A 17,795-nucleotide genomic window follows, 5' to 3' on the forward strand; every position below is an offset into this window, starting at 1 on the left:
ATGGCCTGCCCTAACATCCACAGGAAGTCAGTGGGCGCCCACTCCACTTACCATTATGAGGTATCTCGATCTGTACTGCACAGTGCCAAAGATTCCCAGGATGACCGCCATGATGTGTAGGAAGTTGGCCAGAATGGGTGCCCACTGGTATCCCAGGAAGTCGAAGATCTGCCGTTCCAGGGCCGCGATCTGCAAAATAGAGAGAGAAAAACACAGTTACTCACACAGGCCTCGCAGGGCATTGAAACTCAGACCGGCAAGTAATTAATGAGCGCTTCCACGCACAATTAGCTTCAACAGACGGAAACGTCTTGCATGATTCATTGGTTGGCGTCTAGCAAATTGTGCCTCGTGGGGTTGAAGCGGAGGGGCTGCAGAGGAATAATCCACTTTTAAGCGTTAGTTCAGAAATAGCACAATAATGTTGTGCCCCTCCATTCCCCATCAAGTGGCCAATCCTTCCATGCCTCATCCAGAAAGATTGAGGCGAAACATTAGGACTGTTGGCTAATCTAGTACACACTTTCTCCTGCCTTCTGTTGATGCACATTTCCCTGGTCTCCAGTTGGAGCCTTCCTTGCAGTTGTTGTTCTCCACTGTTGCTCTTACAATGTCTTCTTTCAATTATTCCCAGTCCCACTGGGTGAATACATTTCCTAATGTCACCCTTGAATCCCAACTCCACCTTTATCATATCACACTCCTGCTGTGATAGAAGTGTCCTGAATTGCTTATGTCTCTAAAGAATTTCACAACATCTATCATATCAACCAATCGCTCACGGTATACATATTTGCACCCCTGAGCCTCTGCTTGTGAGGGCTTTCATTTAAACCATTCCCCATGTTGGTACCCTATTTTTCCAATGTCACTAACCAGGTTTACCCACTATAGAGATGTGGCTTCGATACCAGAATATGATGGTCCAGATGAGGCCTCACTAGTAACATGTACAGGTGTAGCGCCAACTCATTTTTGTTGACTAACCCTCACTCTAAGCCCTTTGTTGTCTGGAGGTGTATGTTGCACATCTCTATGTGATTGTCACCATATTTGTGTATGTGCCACTTCCCTTCTTTAATCCCTTCAAAGTCATCTTAAAAGATAAGTACAAGATCTTATGTGAGGATCTGAGGCTTAGCCTATCTCTTCTGCAATTATATCTTCTGATTGGCTGAGTTGTGCAGTGGGAAGGCAAATGAGCAAATGCTATTGGTTTAGAGTTGGTCATATTGTAAGTGCTGAATTGCATACCATCTACACTTTTACTAGCCCCTGTGTCACTGAGGACAGGCATGTGTTGCTCCCTCCACTGCTGGTCTGTCACAATAGGTGCAGGCCCCGCTGCACAATTTAGAAGTCCATGCAATCATTGGAGCAGAATTGAAACCATCTAATCATACCCAGAAGCTCCATCAACAGAGATGTTACGCCCTTCATAGACTGTTAGATGTGAAGCTTTAAAGCTCTGTGTACTGCAGATTTTGTGGTGGAGATGGTGTAGACACAAGCTACAGTGTAACACAGGAGGATGCTGGAGAGACACAATTCTATCTTCAGTGGTGGGGAGAGATGAGAAAACTGGACTTCTCACCCCTCACTGGACCACATTTCAACTATTTAGAACAAGTTAACTTACATACACCACACCCATGCATGCCCAACATTTAATCAAATCCACATAATTGACAAAATGTCTCCAGACTGAAAGATATACTTGGCCAAGCCTGTACAAATGTGCATCCACACAGCCATTGCACTCACAGAACCGTCATCAGATATATTCAGTGACTGCCCAGCAGTAGACTCCTACATAAGTCAACTTTAAACAACACAAAACAAAACCACAGAGAGCCAAATACAATGGGAACAGAGCACACTGTTCAAGGTCAGTGACTTCCCCAGAACCGTAAATAGTTCCAGCATGCCAAAAGTTTAATGGGCCCACACAAATGAAAGAAAAGCAAAATTGATCACATAGCTTCACATTGCAGTGCTACCCGTAGCTAGGTGCCTGCTACACTAACACTCCCTTACATACATACATAAATAACATATGACTTGCTTTTTGATTATGTGGTATGCAAAGTCTGCAGAGGACTATTAGCAGTGACACTTTGCACTGTTCATACAATGCAGAAGGAGCTTTTAGTCAAATTACAACTTTTTCAAAGTGTTTTTCTTAAACAAATTAGAATTAAGCATACAGTCCATTACCTAAATGCTGAATAAGGGTTACTATCTTCATAAATTAAAACTACGTAGGTTGCAGTAGTCTTTTTTTTCAATTTGTAAATGAGTTGCATATCCATACATGAATGATGAATTGTAAGTCTATAACTTTTTAACAAACTGATTGTTAAAGTTGTAGCTTAGCGAAAAAAGTCAATTTTATGCAATAACAAGCATCGTCTTTGTTAAAGTTAGAGCTATTGGCATTGCTCATGACATTATTTTTGTTTTTAAAACATATAAATAAATGGCATTGTCATTTACAATGCCAATAGCTTAATCTCTCGCAAATGCGAGACCTATTGCATTTGCATCCACACACACAGAGCAACACACAGAGCCACACGCACCCACACACAGAGACACACACAGAGCCACACACACCCACACATAGAGAGACACAAACACACAGAGCCACACGCACACACACAGAGCCACACACACACAGCCACACACAGAGCCACACACCCACACACAGAGACACACCCACACACATAGTCTGAAAGGGAAAACTTGAACTTTAAACACTATAGGGGGGCGTGGCTAGCGGCCGAGGGAAATGGTCGCTTGCTGAAGCGGCTCCACAGCCCTCGCCATGAAATCTGCCAAAAACACTAGAGATTTCCTCCAAACATCAGGGAACGTCTCTTATTCCGGTCCCCATCTGCCGCAACCACACAAAAGAATCCGCAGAGCACCTCTGACACCCCCAACCAGACAGACCCACGCACAAAACACAGAGCAGGAAAGCGACAACAGCCCCGCCAGAACGTAACAACCCCACAAAACACAGAGTGAGGCGCGCATATCAAAGCCGAAGCAAAGAGAAGAGAAAACAGCCAAGACACAGCAGCCCCAAGAATAGGGGGCGCAAACATGTAGGGTGAGACCAAAAATGAGCAAATGTGCCCCAAAGCCCTTCGGCACCCCCCCATCCCCGCCATTAGAAGCCCAAAAAGTGCCATATGGCCATGAGCGGTACAAGCACCCACCAGACACGCACCAAGGACGGAGGAACAGGCATAGGGGGCAGTATACCAAACGCCACTGAGGAGAAAAGAGGGCACCCGCTGCAACACCGACGAGTGACAGTGAGAACAGGTCCACAGGGCAAATGCCCCATAGGGCAGCCACCATAGTGAGTGCCTCCGCTCCTCCCGAGTCAGCAGCGTGACCCGGGAATAAGGCCGACCCAGAATACACTCCTGGTGCCCTCAGTAGTTCCAAGGGGTGGGGCGGGTTCCCGGACCGGGGTCTTCCAGCTCCCTAATCCCTGTAGAGAAGCGGGAGGAGGGTGGGCGGGGCCGAAGCAGGAAGGGTAGCCTGGAAGTGCATCGGCACCAAAGGGGGACCAGTGGTACCGCAACGCCGGCCGGCTTGTAAACAGGGAGGCTCGCCAGCAAATACACCACGGCGAGAACGCAGGAGCACCTGACTACCCCACAGCCCTAAGAACCACTCCAAAATGACGCCAGCCACAGGCTGCAGCGTCGAGCACCACCCGGCACAAAGCTCCGAGCCATTCCGCTGCGCCCCCTGCACAGAACAGCCCTGGGCTTCTAAGTGCGCGAAAAAGGCTGACAGTCAAGCAGCGGCCCCAGCTCGACCTGTGCACCAGCCTGCCGCACAGAATACGTTGCGACGCCCCCCATGGTGCAGGCACAGTAGCAAGGCTGCCGTACGGAAGACCGGACCTGGAGCCTAGACACATACAGAGGTAGAGGCGCATGCAGGGAAAGAGACCACTAACAGCCACGAGCCCAAAAACAAACAAGCAAAATGGTGGCAGCAGCTGCGGATAAGCCCTGTCCTTTTCAGACTGGGGGGCGTGTTTTTTGTTGAGTGACTGAAGACATCACGGAGAGAAAGGACAGCAAAAAACAAGCCCCTCAGTCCGAATCGGACGGGGCTTAAAGTTACAGACAAAGCTCTTCTCCAATGGCTGGCTGCCGTTTAGGAAGCCAGCCAATGGAGAAGAGCTAGCTCGTTTACCTCCCTATTAGAAAACATAAAATCTCGTCAGCGAGACTGCGCAAGCGCAGCCTACGCTAGCCAAGACCTAAAAACGAATCTTGGTACACTATAGCCAATTCGTACTATCAAAGTTTAGAACAGCTCATGATATTGTAAAAAAGCAATCCTTTGGCACAGAAGAGAAGATTATCACTGCTTGGTGCATGCCAATAGCTCCAACAATCGTAAAGAAAATGGTAGAAGGAGGCAAGATGTGTTATCTGGTTGGGCTTTGTGATTTCCATGTCCATAAGTTTCTGTTTATTTGAACTAAGAATTTTAGCTGCCACCCTACTGACCCAAAAGCCACTTCCCAATGGCAACTGAAATAAATGTTCTTGGCCGAAGGCAAGCGTGAATATCTACACGCTCAGTATGTGTAGTCGATCAAGGTTCAGTACTACCCCATCTTCGTTCATGGATATGTTGTTTGTTCCCTGTTAGGGCTCCTTGTGTAAATGTGCATCTATAGACCAATTTGAGGAGTTTAGAATTGACTGCTTCCTATGTATTCTCTATCTGGCTGTTCCCCCAGTGCTCGCACATTCGTCTAGGCCAGTAGGGTTATGAACACCGAAGGTCGCATCAACTCGTAGTACACACACATTTTTATAAATAGGTGCTACATGTATAATATTACTTCATGTTCGGTAGTTTTCTAAACATGTTATTCGAAAGAAATTGCATAATATTTGGGAGCTACTTGCTAAAATTTACACATGTCCTTTAATTCGTGTGAGTCGTGGATTTTCAGCTGAGTAGCCAAAATGACATTTTCTACCTGAAACCTACACCACATATATATATTTCCTATTAGTAACATTTACAAACTGCTCTCCGAGAAGCCTGGTGACTCTGCGGAAACAAACTGAAAGCATTGGAAATCTGCTGAACGGTACACAAGTTGCTTGCTTTGTTTGAGACCACTTGAAAAAAAATCACACTCCATTCATGCTCTTTTCCCTTCCTTTCACATGATAATTATATGTCGCCATTTTCTTTATTTGTATTATGTTATTTTACTTTTATTCTATTATGTAGTATTGATTTAACTTTGTCGTTCATGAAAGGTCATATGCTGAAAGAGTAAATAAAACCGAAACTGCCTGGGTAACGGGGGTGTTGTTCGTTATCGTGTCACCAGGCCCTCATTGATAACATTATTAAAAGATAATAGCCAGTTACTCATTATGTGGGCTCAGTGGCAAGGTTTCAAACGTTTCATTGATGTGGCCCTAAAGAGGTCAAAGACTGGATGCTAAGAACGTCTGTGTGCACAATTCTAGTGTAGCTGTGGTGCCACTGTGAACAGAATAATATACATGAAAGGTGACAAGTGTCTCCTATACAGGGTCGCAGTTAGGAAGGAAAACATCCATAGTCAATCTTGTGATCTTATAATTCTTGATTGAAGATGGTTAGGACTGGAGACGTACGCAAGGTACCAAGCTCCTACTGACATCAGGAATTAGAAAAGAGCCTGGCTATGTCACGATAGGAATCCAAAAAGAAAATTATCCAATCCGCTTGAGTCAATAATTAGGATAAAATAGTAGAAAGGGGTGAAGATAATGACAAACAAGTCAGGAAACGAAACGCATTGCGATGCAACTTCCTCTCATGAAGCCTCCTTCATATATGATTTAAGCAAGAATTTACATCACAGGAAAAGATCTTGGACTGAGAAACTAAGACTTCCTGCAATGGACAGACCAGTCTTAGAAAGGGCTATAGGCGGGCGGTCAATCAACAATGAAGCAGAAACCTAAGTTTGATATGATACACATCACACACAATTCTGACGTCCCGCTGCCAAACTTTGCAGGGTAAATTTCACACGGCTCACAGAAAGCCCTTCCACATTAAGACGAGTGGGAAGTGCAGGAAGGAACCAGGTGGCAATGGTACTGAGCAACAATCTGAGCATTGAGTCTGATAATGCATTGAAGGAGAGCGCTTGGAAAGCTTCTTCTCCTTACGAACACAGGTGGTCTCTGGTAAGTTCTTGGTATTCTCCTCTACACGGTCACAGTATGAATGGTTGATTGTGCTGTAATGACATCAACACCATTTTCTAAATTTCAAAGTTGGTTGTTACCTACAGATAATTAGTCTGACCCTGCCAGTTGATGCCAGCTTCACAGCATTCTGCCAAAGCATTGATATTGGACTGAGAGATATCAGGAAACCTGCTCCATGTATGATGATTTGTGTGTTATATTTTGTGTTGCCAATGGTTTCAAAGCTATCATTCAGTGTCAATAAGATCCCTTCTTGGTTGGTGGGCTTCATAATATACCACTGGAAACACCATTTCATCTATACGCATCCTACAGGTGGCCGAGTGATGCCTGGGGTCACCCTCATATGATCTCGTGAGGACCATGAGATTTCCTGTTGCACCAACAGGTCAATGCCACAATATGTATATAGATTAAGTGCTTAATTTGTCAAAAATAAGTGCAAGTGCCCAAATGACTTTGCAGAAAGCCACCACTTGCTCTGTAGAATGCCATGGTTGCTGAAAACCACGGCTGCCTGGCCTTGATCCCACCATGTGCCTCTTGTATGCACCATCCTACACTTCCTGTCTCTTTATCTCACTCTTGCTGATTCTTTTTTCACTGCTTTCACATGTTGTCATTATTTTCCCATCTTTCTCTTTTTCCTTATTTCTCTGTTTTCGTTCTTTCTCTCTTGCTCGGATCAAATTCGGAGAGTGAGAAATAAGTCCTGGTCCCTAAAAATGAGTGCTGGAGTCCAAAACCAGAAATCACTGGCACAAATTAAGCACTGTAATTGCTGCCAGCCTGCATTGTGTTTTTTCTGCTCCCCCTAGTTGTGACAGAGAGCTTCCATAAGTCACTTTTCACAAGAAAATGCATGAAATATCCCAGCCAAAAAGATGTTACCAGTTAATTCTCTTGCGTTAGGCTCTGCAATGATCGCCTAGTCTCCCTATGTTCGGAGCCTTGGCATAATTCTTGAGAAAGAAGTGACATCTAGGCACTGACCAAAGTTTTAAATGTATTCCCTTTGTAAGATTAGGGAAGCTCCTTGAGATGGTTGCCCAGGCATTTCACCAGAATCAATTGATCAGTCCCATCAGCTGTCACAAGGGTCTGTGCAATAATGGCTCTAACTTTACTCCAGGTCGACCTCGTATTCGCCACAGTGGCTCCAAGAATCGTGCATCTCTTGTGCTGGCAACTCCTGATCTACCCGTGCCATGGGATGCCTCATGCCCAAGTGATAGAACCAGACAATCGGGCAATGAGACATCGGGCTCCAGCATTCCATCGCCACCTGAATCATGAAAGTAGTTCCATGTGCTCATCCTGCACAGAGGCCTGAGTTCTATGTGTCCTGGTGCCTTGGTGTACATGGATTCATACTTTACGCAGCAGGAGTAAAGGATGTCTCAGAAGCTACTCCCATATGTCGAATGCTTTCCATACTGCTCTCCTTCAAATATCTATTCACAAAACCTTTTATCAGTCAGACACTGAAAAAATATGGCTGTTTCTTTAAACCAATAGCAAGTAGTATTAAGAAAGGACTGGATTTGCATCTGCAGCTCCAACACAGGTGCATGAACGTTGTTTGTACTCTGCATGGTATTGTCACCACTGATTACAGAGTTCTAGGTTACAATACTTATCGATGACACCAACGCAGGGGCAGCGGGTACGGTAGAGTGAGATTGCATCTTCTCTAGGCCAGATGCTGTATTTGCACCAAAAACAGAAAGATCTTTTTTAACTATGAAGAACTACTCCCTCCCATAAAATCTAGAACAGCAGAGGTGTGCGGTGCATGTCTGCAACGGGAGGCTTGAACATGCACAAAACCGAGACAGTACTGCTGCTCTCTAACATTTCCTCTTCTTCACTGTTTTCCCCTGTCCTCCACTCTAGCCCCTCTGCTGCTCAGAGGCTGCATACTGAGTTCTGTTAATGCATTACTGCATTAGGCGCGTGCTGTTTTGATTGTATCGTTAATGACCAGATGCCAATAGCAGATTTGTTATTAGTTTTATGGTCTCATCAGGAATCCTTACATCTCATTAAAATATTTTTAGGCTAATTTGTTCTCGGAGGAAGCTCACAAAGATCCACTAAACAATATAAAAGAAAGAGTACACCATTTCCCAAGGAGGTGCAAAGTGTCTTTCCCAGCAAAATTGTGTGTAGTTCATTTTTTTCTCCCTCCTTGAAGGCTGCCAAGTTTTTCAATGGGCCTTTTCCACGAATTGTTTTTCGGCATTTCGAAAAACATGGCCCCTCTAATTAGACACAGCAACGCTGTAAAATGTGTGTCGGACATTTCTTTGAAAGCTCATCCTGCTGCAAAGCTTCCAAACTACAGACTCGGAAATGTTTTTAGAAACTGTTTCTGCACGTTTATCTTTCGTGGAGAATTTATATGCACATGCAGAAAACTGAAAAAGAATTTCGCCGCCTTTGTTAAATTGCAAAAAAATTGCAGAAGTTGCAAACCGAAAAAAAACTCTGCAGCCGTTAGTAGCCTTACCTATTTCAAGCAGACACGGCCTTCTTCTTACCATCGTATGTTGTAAGCAGGCTGTCAATATTGCCATGCTCAAGCAGCGAGTATAGTCAGTGGCGTAGACGTAGTAGAGCTGTGGCCGCAGGTAAGAGGGGGGCAAGGGGTAGGCCAAAGCCCCCAAAACACCTGACGCCTGGCGCGAAGTCCCGCCCCCTCCCGCTACGCCACTGCGTACGATTAACAGATAAGTGACGTCGTTGCCCACCATTTCCATTCAAGGCGCGCGTGACGTTGGCCGCCAAGGTGTCTGATCAGATATAGCCCAATATGGCGCTGTGAGAAAGCGTGGCTTGTGCTCGACTGCTCAGGAGGCCTCACCGACGACCAGGGACTGCATTCTGCGCGCCAGCACTTCTTAGAGGACTCGTACATTTTATTACCTATGCGCTAGGGAACAAAAAAGTCTGGCCCGTCTCCGGGATCGATCGATGTGGACGGAAGGCCTAATAAACACAGGGCACGATTGATAGGCGCAGGCTGGACAGTCGGGAATCCACTTGCACCAAGCATTTCTAGGAATTAACGCTCGAGAGCTCTGCAAGACCAATTATACCTCGGCAATACTTTCTCTGCTACGATTACTCACGCGGCGGCGCGGGCGCTGCAGCTGCAAATCACCACTGTGGGAAATGAAATCAGACGCAATGCAACGATTATTGAACCAAACGTGTAGAACAGCCGAATACAGGGAAAAACTGAGCAGAGCGCCACTTGTTTTATGAGAAAAATGCCGGCCATTTGTATGCGTTTTAAGGTTCTGCAAAGGCCTGGTCAGGATCCTTTAAATATAACTTTACTTAAATCGTCTGCATTCGTTTTTTACAGCTTTCATTATTTGTTTACCTCAATTATCAGCAAGGGATAAGTTAGGTAGCCATAGAACACATTTTAAGTGCTTTCTATTTAAATGTACTTTTTTGAGCAGTCCTACTAAGAAGCACGCATCAGGGGTTAGAGTAACGCGTTTGTAGTATGGTGGCCCACATTGTCACACTAAAATGCCTAGTCACGCATTAGCACCTCTTCCGCACCACCTGCTTGCTGCTTGCGGCAGCCAGGAGGCTCAGTGAACAATGAAGCTGGAGTCAGAGGAGCGCATAGCAATGTGGTGACTCAATGTGTGCTTATTCTAATGGCCTTGTGCCTTATGAAAAGCAGGTTGTCTCACCCCCAGTCATTTTAAAGCAACCAGCTACTATCTCTAAGCTGAGACCCTGTACAGTGCAGTCTGGTCATGTGCACCCTCCTATTGCATCATCTGAGAGTCAAACTCAGTGCAGTAGACCCAGTGCCTTGGATGAAACGGGGGGCAGCACCACCCCACGGTGTGTCAGCGTTGACCTGCTCTGCGTTGTGCTGCTTGTGGGGCAGGGATGAGAAAGTGAGCTGCAGCCTGGTGCTACGAAGGCACACATGGATGCGTTGCGAGGGCACAAGCTCTCTGAAGGCAGATGGCCTCTCATTGGCGGAGTCGATTTGAGTGTGTACTACAGGAGGGATGGCTGGAGCTAACCGCCATGATCTCTCTCACTGCTGCAGCTCAATGTTGGTAAATGTTAGTGAAAGTCTAACTGCAGCCGGTCAACTTTGCTGGCCAGAGCGTAGTTCAAACTACAGAGCACTGGCTGCAGGGCAAGGTAGCACTACTAGTGCTGTGTAGGGGCCTGGAAATCAAATGTGACCGGCGGCACGCAACTGTACCTGGCGCTGAGGGGGGTGCTGCTGTGGAAAGCACTCTCTGCAGAGATCCGTAGAGTGCCCAGTAATTTTCAGGCAACAATAACAAGCATTGGCTAAGCCAATAGGTCTTGGCTATGCAAAAGCTATTGGATTTGCCAATGTCTTTTTACCACGTTGCACCGCAGCATTGCTGTGCAACATGGCTACAAGTAAAGGTAGGAAAAAAAGCGCTGGGCGCTCCACATCACATTTTTTTTCTAACTTTACTTTTAGCCATGCCACCTAGACACTCTGCCGTATAACATGGCGAAATGACATTGGCAACGCCAATAGCTTTTTTACAGGCGAGACCTGCTGGCCAATCCAGTGCTTGTTAATACAAAAGGTCGCATGCCTGCAGGCTCGACCTAAAAATGGACATTCTTGCTGGAGAAGGGCAGTGATGGCCAGGCACTGCCATATCACTGCCAGCAGTGTAATAAGGCCTGTGCCTGGCCATCACTGCACTGACATCCTTCAAAGCTCAGCAATTTTATTCATGCCCAACACTGCAAGGAGATCAGTGCCGGCGTTGCAATGACACCGGAGCCAACACTGCAACGAGACCCGAGCTAGCACTGTGCTAATAGCTGTGCAACAGCTACAGTGGCATCCATGCCGGCACTACAATGGTATTGGTGCAAGTGTTGTAGTGATTTATGTCACAGCACTGCAATAACATGCATGGACACAGTGCAACAACGTTGCAGCCAAACCTGCATGCAATTGTATCAGCACTGCAGTTGTATCAATGCCAGGCCAGCACAGAACGAAATATGTCCCATCACTGTGATGAAGCTTGTGCCAGCAAATCATCAAGTTCCCCTCAAACAAAGCAATGACATCCATTGGAACACTGCAATGGTGTTTGTGCCAGCACTACAGTGAAATTAGTGCCAGCACTGCAGAAAGTTCCATGCAAGCAAAGAAATAACATCTGTGGAAATACTACAGTGCCAGCCCAGTACTGCAACAACTTGTGGCGAGCATTGCATCGAGACTTGTGCCAGCAATGCAGCAAGATACGTGCAAGCAAAGCAATGACCTCTATGCAAGCACAGCAATAAAATCTGCGGGTGCACTGCAATGATGTCTGCGCCACTGCAGTGTCATTTATGCCAGCGTTGCAATGAAACTTGTGCCAGCCGAACATTAAGTTCTGTACAAGCAACGCAATGACATTTGTGCCAGGTCTGGAGCAAGATGTGTGTCAGCGCTAGATGGACATCCGTGGAAACCCTGCACTGGTGCCTGTGCAGTGCTGCAGCGATATTTATGCCATCACTTCAATGAGCTCCAGTCTGGTGCTGAAAGTGTATCCGCAGCAACAGTGCAGCTAAGCTTGTCTGTAAATGTTGCAGTTTGTCGACAGGTCGATGTGCTGGAAAGTTAGGCCCGCTTGTCTAATGGTTACTCATGAGGTAGCTCAGCAAGATCTGTGAGAGGTCTGCAAATCAATAACTTGCAGCATTCGAGGAAGCAATATATGTGTGATCTGCAGCAGGGCTTTAAATGGGATGAAAAAACGGGTGGGGGTGTCTCTTAAAGGGTAGTGGCCAAAGGAATTAAGGACGTGGCTTAAAAACATGTAAGCTAAAAATATGTGGTTAGCATAGTGGGCCACCTGACTAGTATTTTGCTGTTTCTGTCACTGCGTCCAGATATATGATACAACAAGTAACATCACACCTACAACAAGTCAGGACTATTGGCTTTGTCAATGGTTGTTAGGTGCATAAGATAAATAAGGAGCAACTATGGCTTGTATATAATATTGACAAAGCTTCCACTTAAAGCCCTGGTGACACCACGACAATGTTGCTGCTGCTGAGTTTTAACAAGAGAAGGGAAATCCAGAGAGGAAATGACTCTTTAAACGATTTCCCTTCACTTAGAATGCTCATCTGGCATGACGTCATGCCGTAACTTCTCCACTAGTGAGAAGTGAGAGTGTGAGCAGCGCACATCGATGTGCCTGCTGTCTCTATCGGGCTCTGTTTTGTGCCCTGGCACAGGCGGTCCGTCACTGCAGTCCGGAAAAAAGTGCCAGGGCACAAAACAGAGCCCAATAGAGATCCCTTTCGAGACCCCTTTGAAAAACTGCCGGTGCTCAGCACCGGTGAGACCTGGCCTTCTTAAAGCCCTTATCTGCAGAAAGGTTCTTCTCCAGCAAAAAGTTGACCCAGCCTTTCAGACTTCCGAAGTCAATCGGGTAAGTACTACTGACTTAAGCAAGAGTCAGTATTTAAAGCTCCAAAAAAATGGTAAAAAAACAGAACAGGACCTCACATAGCCACAATAGAGTCATTCCCAGACTTTAACCCTCTATGGGCAAACTCTTGACGGGAGATTGAGGCGATCATAACATTTAAAAAAATATATCAATCTCTCATTACATACAGCACCACAAGACTCGAGACTTTGAAGACTTCCTAGCAAGCGGACATAGGCCCCCTAGATACTGATGGCTAGACTGAAGCTTTGGAATCCCCCTGGGGGCTGCCATTTCATCACGCTTGAGACTAATTTAATTCAAATATTTACATAGGGCTTATTACACATGCTATAGGCTATGGAGGGCCGGATTTATAGAATCCTCTATATGTCTACGATGCCGAAAAGACGAGGGCACATTTATACACACAGTATGGACATGCACGACCTTAGATGGATTCTGGTCAGGGGTAATCGCGTTCCTAGCAGAAATTCTGGGATGGGAACTCCGAAATCCCCTAGGCTAGTACAACTTCACATTGCTAATGAGATTGAAGGAACTAGATAAAAGCTCGATTTTCTATGGTTGGGCCTAACCCTTGCTAAACGGGACATAGCAAGGCTATGGAAATCTGACAACCCTCCCGTAGTATGGGCATGGAAAAAAGGGATGGACTTCTGCATGGGGCTAGAAATATCAGTCTTTCAGGAACACGGATGCCCACAGAAAATACGGAGGCGGTGGGCTGAATCCCGCAGTCTTGTATTGGAGCAGCAGACGTCGACATCAGACATCATAGATTCTGAAATCAAGACATATGATCCTTACGGGGGAGGGGGGTGGGGCGCAGGCCACCGCAGACTTCTCGGAACCCCGGCGATTGTGAATAGCAGCTGCGAAGGGGATGGAGGGTGTCAATACAAAGCAGAAACTGATTGTTTTATCCTCCTCAGAAGTAGCTCAACACGTCCATGAGCACACCTAACCCATTTGACTCGCCGCCCGACCTCCGGGTTGAGGGCTAAATGGCTGTGTATCCTATTGTGTTGGGACGTGAACGTGCAACTAAGCTGTATACGATGCTACTGCAACTACTCTGTAAAGTTCTGCAATAAAAACTGTTCTACAAAAAAAAAAAAAAAATCAAGACATATGATCCTGTGGTGTGATATATCTTGTGATGCTTTTCTATTGGAACATGAATGCTACCTGGGGGCATCATTAGCAGAGATTGATGAACAATGCAAAGGGTTACGTTGTTATAGTTTCGTTATTATAACCAGTGATGCAATACTTTTTATGGAAGCTTATTTATATGTATGTAGCCAGACGGGCTGTGAGATCACAGAAATGCAATAACATTTGTTATGAGAAACAAAAAAAGAATAGGAGCCAATCGCAGCTTGAGCAGTGGACAGACACTAATTAAGATAAATCAATCTGTACTTAGTCCATGCTCCACACACAAAATTGGAAGTGACACCTAGGACATGCTGCCGAATTAAAAGGCAGCAAAGAAGAGTGATAATGATGCTAAATGAATGGTAAGCGTTGGGTAGGCTGAAATCCCCTTTTTCAAGTTAAAAAAAAAAATACAATAAGTTTTCAAGCAACTGCACATGCAAACTGCCAGCAGGCTGAACCTAAAAATATCCAGGGGAGAATGAGATAACTCATGTGATTAAAGTTCCTACCGGAGAGAGTTCACAGTTTTAATGTCAGTTTTGACTCTCAATAAATGAGTGCAGACAAGTCCATTAAAAGCCTGCCCCAGAATGTGTACCATGCAGACGAGTTCACCTTATTTTATATGGTTAGCTCAGGGGGGCACAGCTTTAATCACAGCGATTCTTTTGATAATTGCAGTTTATTAGTTACAATCGCCTAATAACACAGTGACCTATGAAATGTCATCAAATAACTGCATGTAAACTGCATGGTATCGGTTAGAATGTTATGTTATTTCCCTAGTCTCTCTTGCTCTGGATCAAATTCTAATAGTGAGAAATAAGTCCTGGTCCCCAAAAATGAGTGCTGATGTCCAAAACCTGCAATCACTGGCAAAAATTAAGCACTGTTTGCTACTAGACTGCATTGTGGTTTTTCTGCACTCCCCTAGTTGTGACAGAGAGCTTCCATAAGTCACTTTTCGCAAGAGAATGCATAATATATCCCGGCCAAAAAGATTTTTAAAAAGATCTTTCTGATTGGGAGAACTATGTGCTCAGGCCAAGATCTTCAACAGCTCATTCTCTTGCATTAGGCTCTGTATGTTCACCTGGTCTCCCTATGTTCGGAGCCTTGGCATAGTTCTTGAGAAGGAAGTGATTTCTAGGCACTGCCCAGAGTTTTAAAGGTATTCCCTTTGTAAGATTAGGGAAGCTCATGGGGATGGTTGCCTTTGCATTTCACCAGAATCAATTGATCAGTCCCATCAGCTGTCACAAGGGACTGTGTATTAATGGCTCTAACTTCACTCCAGTTTAACCTCAGATTTTCCACAGTGGCTCCAAGAGTCTTGCATCTCTTGTGCCGGCAACTCTTCATCTACTCGTACCATGGGATGCCTCATGGCCAAATGATGGAACAAGACAATCTGGGACTGAGACATCGAGCTATAGCTTTCCATCGCCACCGGAGTTACGAAAATAATTCCATTTGCTCATCCTGCACAGAGGCCTGGGTTCTAGGTGTCCTGTTGCCTTGGTGTACATGGATTCATACTTTACGCAGCAGGAGTAAAGGTTGTCTCTGCAGCTACTCGCATACGTGGAATGCTTTCCATACTGCTCTCCTTCGAATATCTATTCACAAAACCTTTTAAAAGTCAGACATTGAGAAAACATGGCTGTTTCCTTAAACCAATAGCAAGTGGTATTGAGAAATGACTGGATTTGCATCTGCAGCTCCAACACAGGTGCATGAACGTTGTCTGTACTCTGCATGGTATTGTCACCACTGATCGCAGGGTTGTAGGTTATACCTCATATACTTATCGATGACACCCCTGCAGGTGAAAATGGTACGGTAGAGTGAGATTGCAGCTTCTCTAGGGAACATGCACTCTTTGTACCAAAAGTCTTTGTCCTTGGGCTATGTTTGTATTCCTTTCCTGGTAGGAGGGGCAGTAAGTTCATGAAGCCTGCTCTTGCCTCATGAAAAGTCATAGGCGCGGAGGCTGAAATCGGTAGGCGGTAGTGCTGCTGAAAAGAGGTCATCTATTGCAGAAATCAGTATGGCTGGCAAATATAAATCTATGCTAGGTGAAGACACTGGTACATTACATCAGGTACAACAAGTAGTCCTTCCCCAAATTTGGACCAGCCGGTGACATAATGAAATTGCATGAGGCCTATCAGTCACCCATAAAATATTACTGCTGTTGTGTTACTCTACTTTAAAACCACCAGATGGTCCTATGGCAACCATCATTTAGACACTGCGATAAACACCTGGATGAGATAGCGGAATTGATTATCCCATCTCACTGCAAACGAGGAAAGATGGGAAGCAGGAGGCCAACACAGCACTGACAAGCTTTCTGAGACTGGAACCCCTTTATTCCATAGCAACAACAAAACTAACGTTTTTCCCACTGTAGCTACATCATAGCACTGCATAGCCAGGTTTAAAATCTGTTATTCACACTAATGGTTCTCAGTACAGTGACCGTACAAAACATACACATTTATGGTGCATATGAGGGCACTGTTAACAGTGGGAGCAGAAGCGTTAAACAAATCTGCGAACAGCAAGTGCCAATGCTGAAATGAAAGCATTAATCATGCAAAAACAAAAAAGATAAGCACACACCACCAGAAACCTGCCAGAAGAGATCAAAGCCAGATGATTTTTTTTACAGATTAGACCTTTTCATAAAACCATGAGGTAATTAACACCAGTTTGGTGTTCTTTTGTTCCAGCACAAAGATAACCAAGCAATGACTAGTTCCAAGCTCATGGGCCGGGATCTAGGGTCCATCTACTCGGTGGCTGTTGGTTGGGGTTGGCAGTGGAATTATTTTTTTAAAATCAAAAACATAGAGATATCTTGAATATTCTGCTATAATGAAAATGTTGACATACTTCAGAGAGGGGCTTTAGTTCCGCCCTCATGTTAGGGGCCAGGTGTACTTGTATCGATTGGGCAGAAGTTGTCTGCTTCCACACAAAAAGTTCTAGCCCTCAACACAATTGTGATCATTTTGTTTGTTTATTCAGCTGCCTGAGGTTGAACTTTCAGGGGCACACTAATGACATTGTAATACTATTAAAGTGTGTTAGATAACTAGATCATTTTTGGTGTTTTTGTCTGGCAGCAGTATGGATGGGAGGAGAGCAGTCATTAGTCTACATGGAGATTAGGTCTGGCTTAACCCTATAAACCAAACCTATTGGCATTACCAATAGTTGTTTTTATTTAAGGAGTTTATAAAAATAGAAACTCCTACATCGGATAATAGTACACGGAAATGGAAGCACAGGCTATGCACAGCAGTGCACATCCCATGACGCGGTGGGCAGAGCCCACAGTAGACAAGAGAAGGTCCCACTTGACCCACAGTGCTCCCTCTCCGCTCTTCCAAAATCCCTCATATGCTTAGTTCTAGAGGTGGAGCATGGAGGATGAGTGAGCTCTATGGCCAGCTAACGGAAGCCTGTGATGTCTGGTGGTTAAATCTTCCTCAAGCCATTCCGCGCATGAACTTGCAGAACCCCTGCTGAGCGGGTTCTCTAATTTCAGCTTGTGGCGGCTGTCGGATATTGTCGCTCTGGCACTCTGCGACCAGCGCAGGACTGATAAAATCGTTGTAAAGTAAAATACCATGAATACAGAATAAGTGTTCTCGGGTCTTTTTAATCCACATGCCGTATGCTTCGAGGATCAATTTTTTTTGTCCTGAAAGATTTATTTTCTCATTATTACGTGTGTAATTCGTTGCCTCTAGGTGCCTATTTGCAGCAGCTGGCAGGGCTCATTGGCTGCTTTTGTTTATGTTCCATAATCACCCGCCCTAGCAGAGACACCCATTGCAATGGACCTTGC

The 17,795-nt window shown here is 45.2% G+C and overlaps 1 protein-coding gene across 1 annotated transcript in view; it reads right to left on the bottom strand.

Moving 5' to 3' along the window:
* NKAIN1 (sodium/potassium transporting ATPase interacting 1) overlaps positions 1–17,795 on the bottom strand; it is a 486,347-nt gene that overhangs the window by 161,804 nt on the left and 306,748 nt on the right. The window contains exon 2 of the mRNA XM_078681897.1: positions 52–189. Within this exon, the coding sequence (XP_078538023.1) occupies positions 52–189 (138 nt within the window). The remainder of the gene's footprint in view (positions 1–51; positions 190–17,795) is intronic.

This window comes from Lissotriton helveticus, chromosome 3_1 (genome assembly GCF_964261635.1).
Source record: "Lissotriton helveticus chromosome 3_1, aLisHel1.1, whole genome shotgun sequence".
NCBI lineage: Eukaryota > Metazoa > Chordata > Amphibia > Caudata > Salamandridae > Lissotriton > Lissotriton helveticus.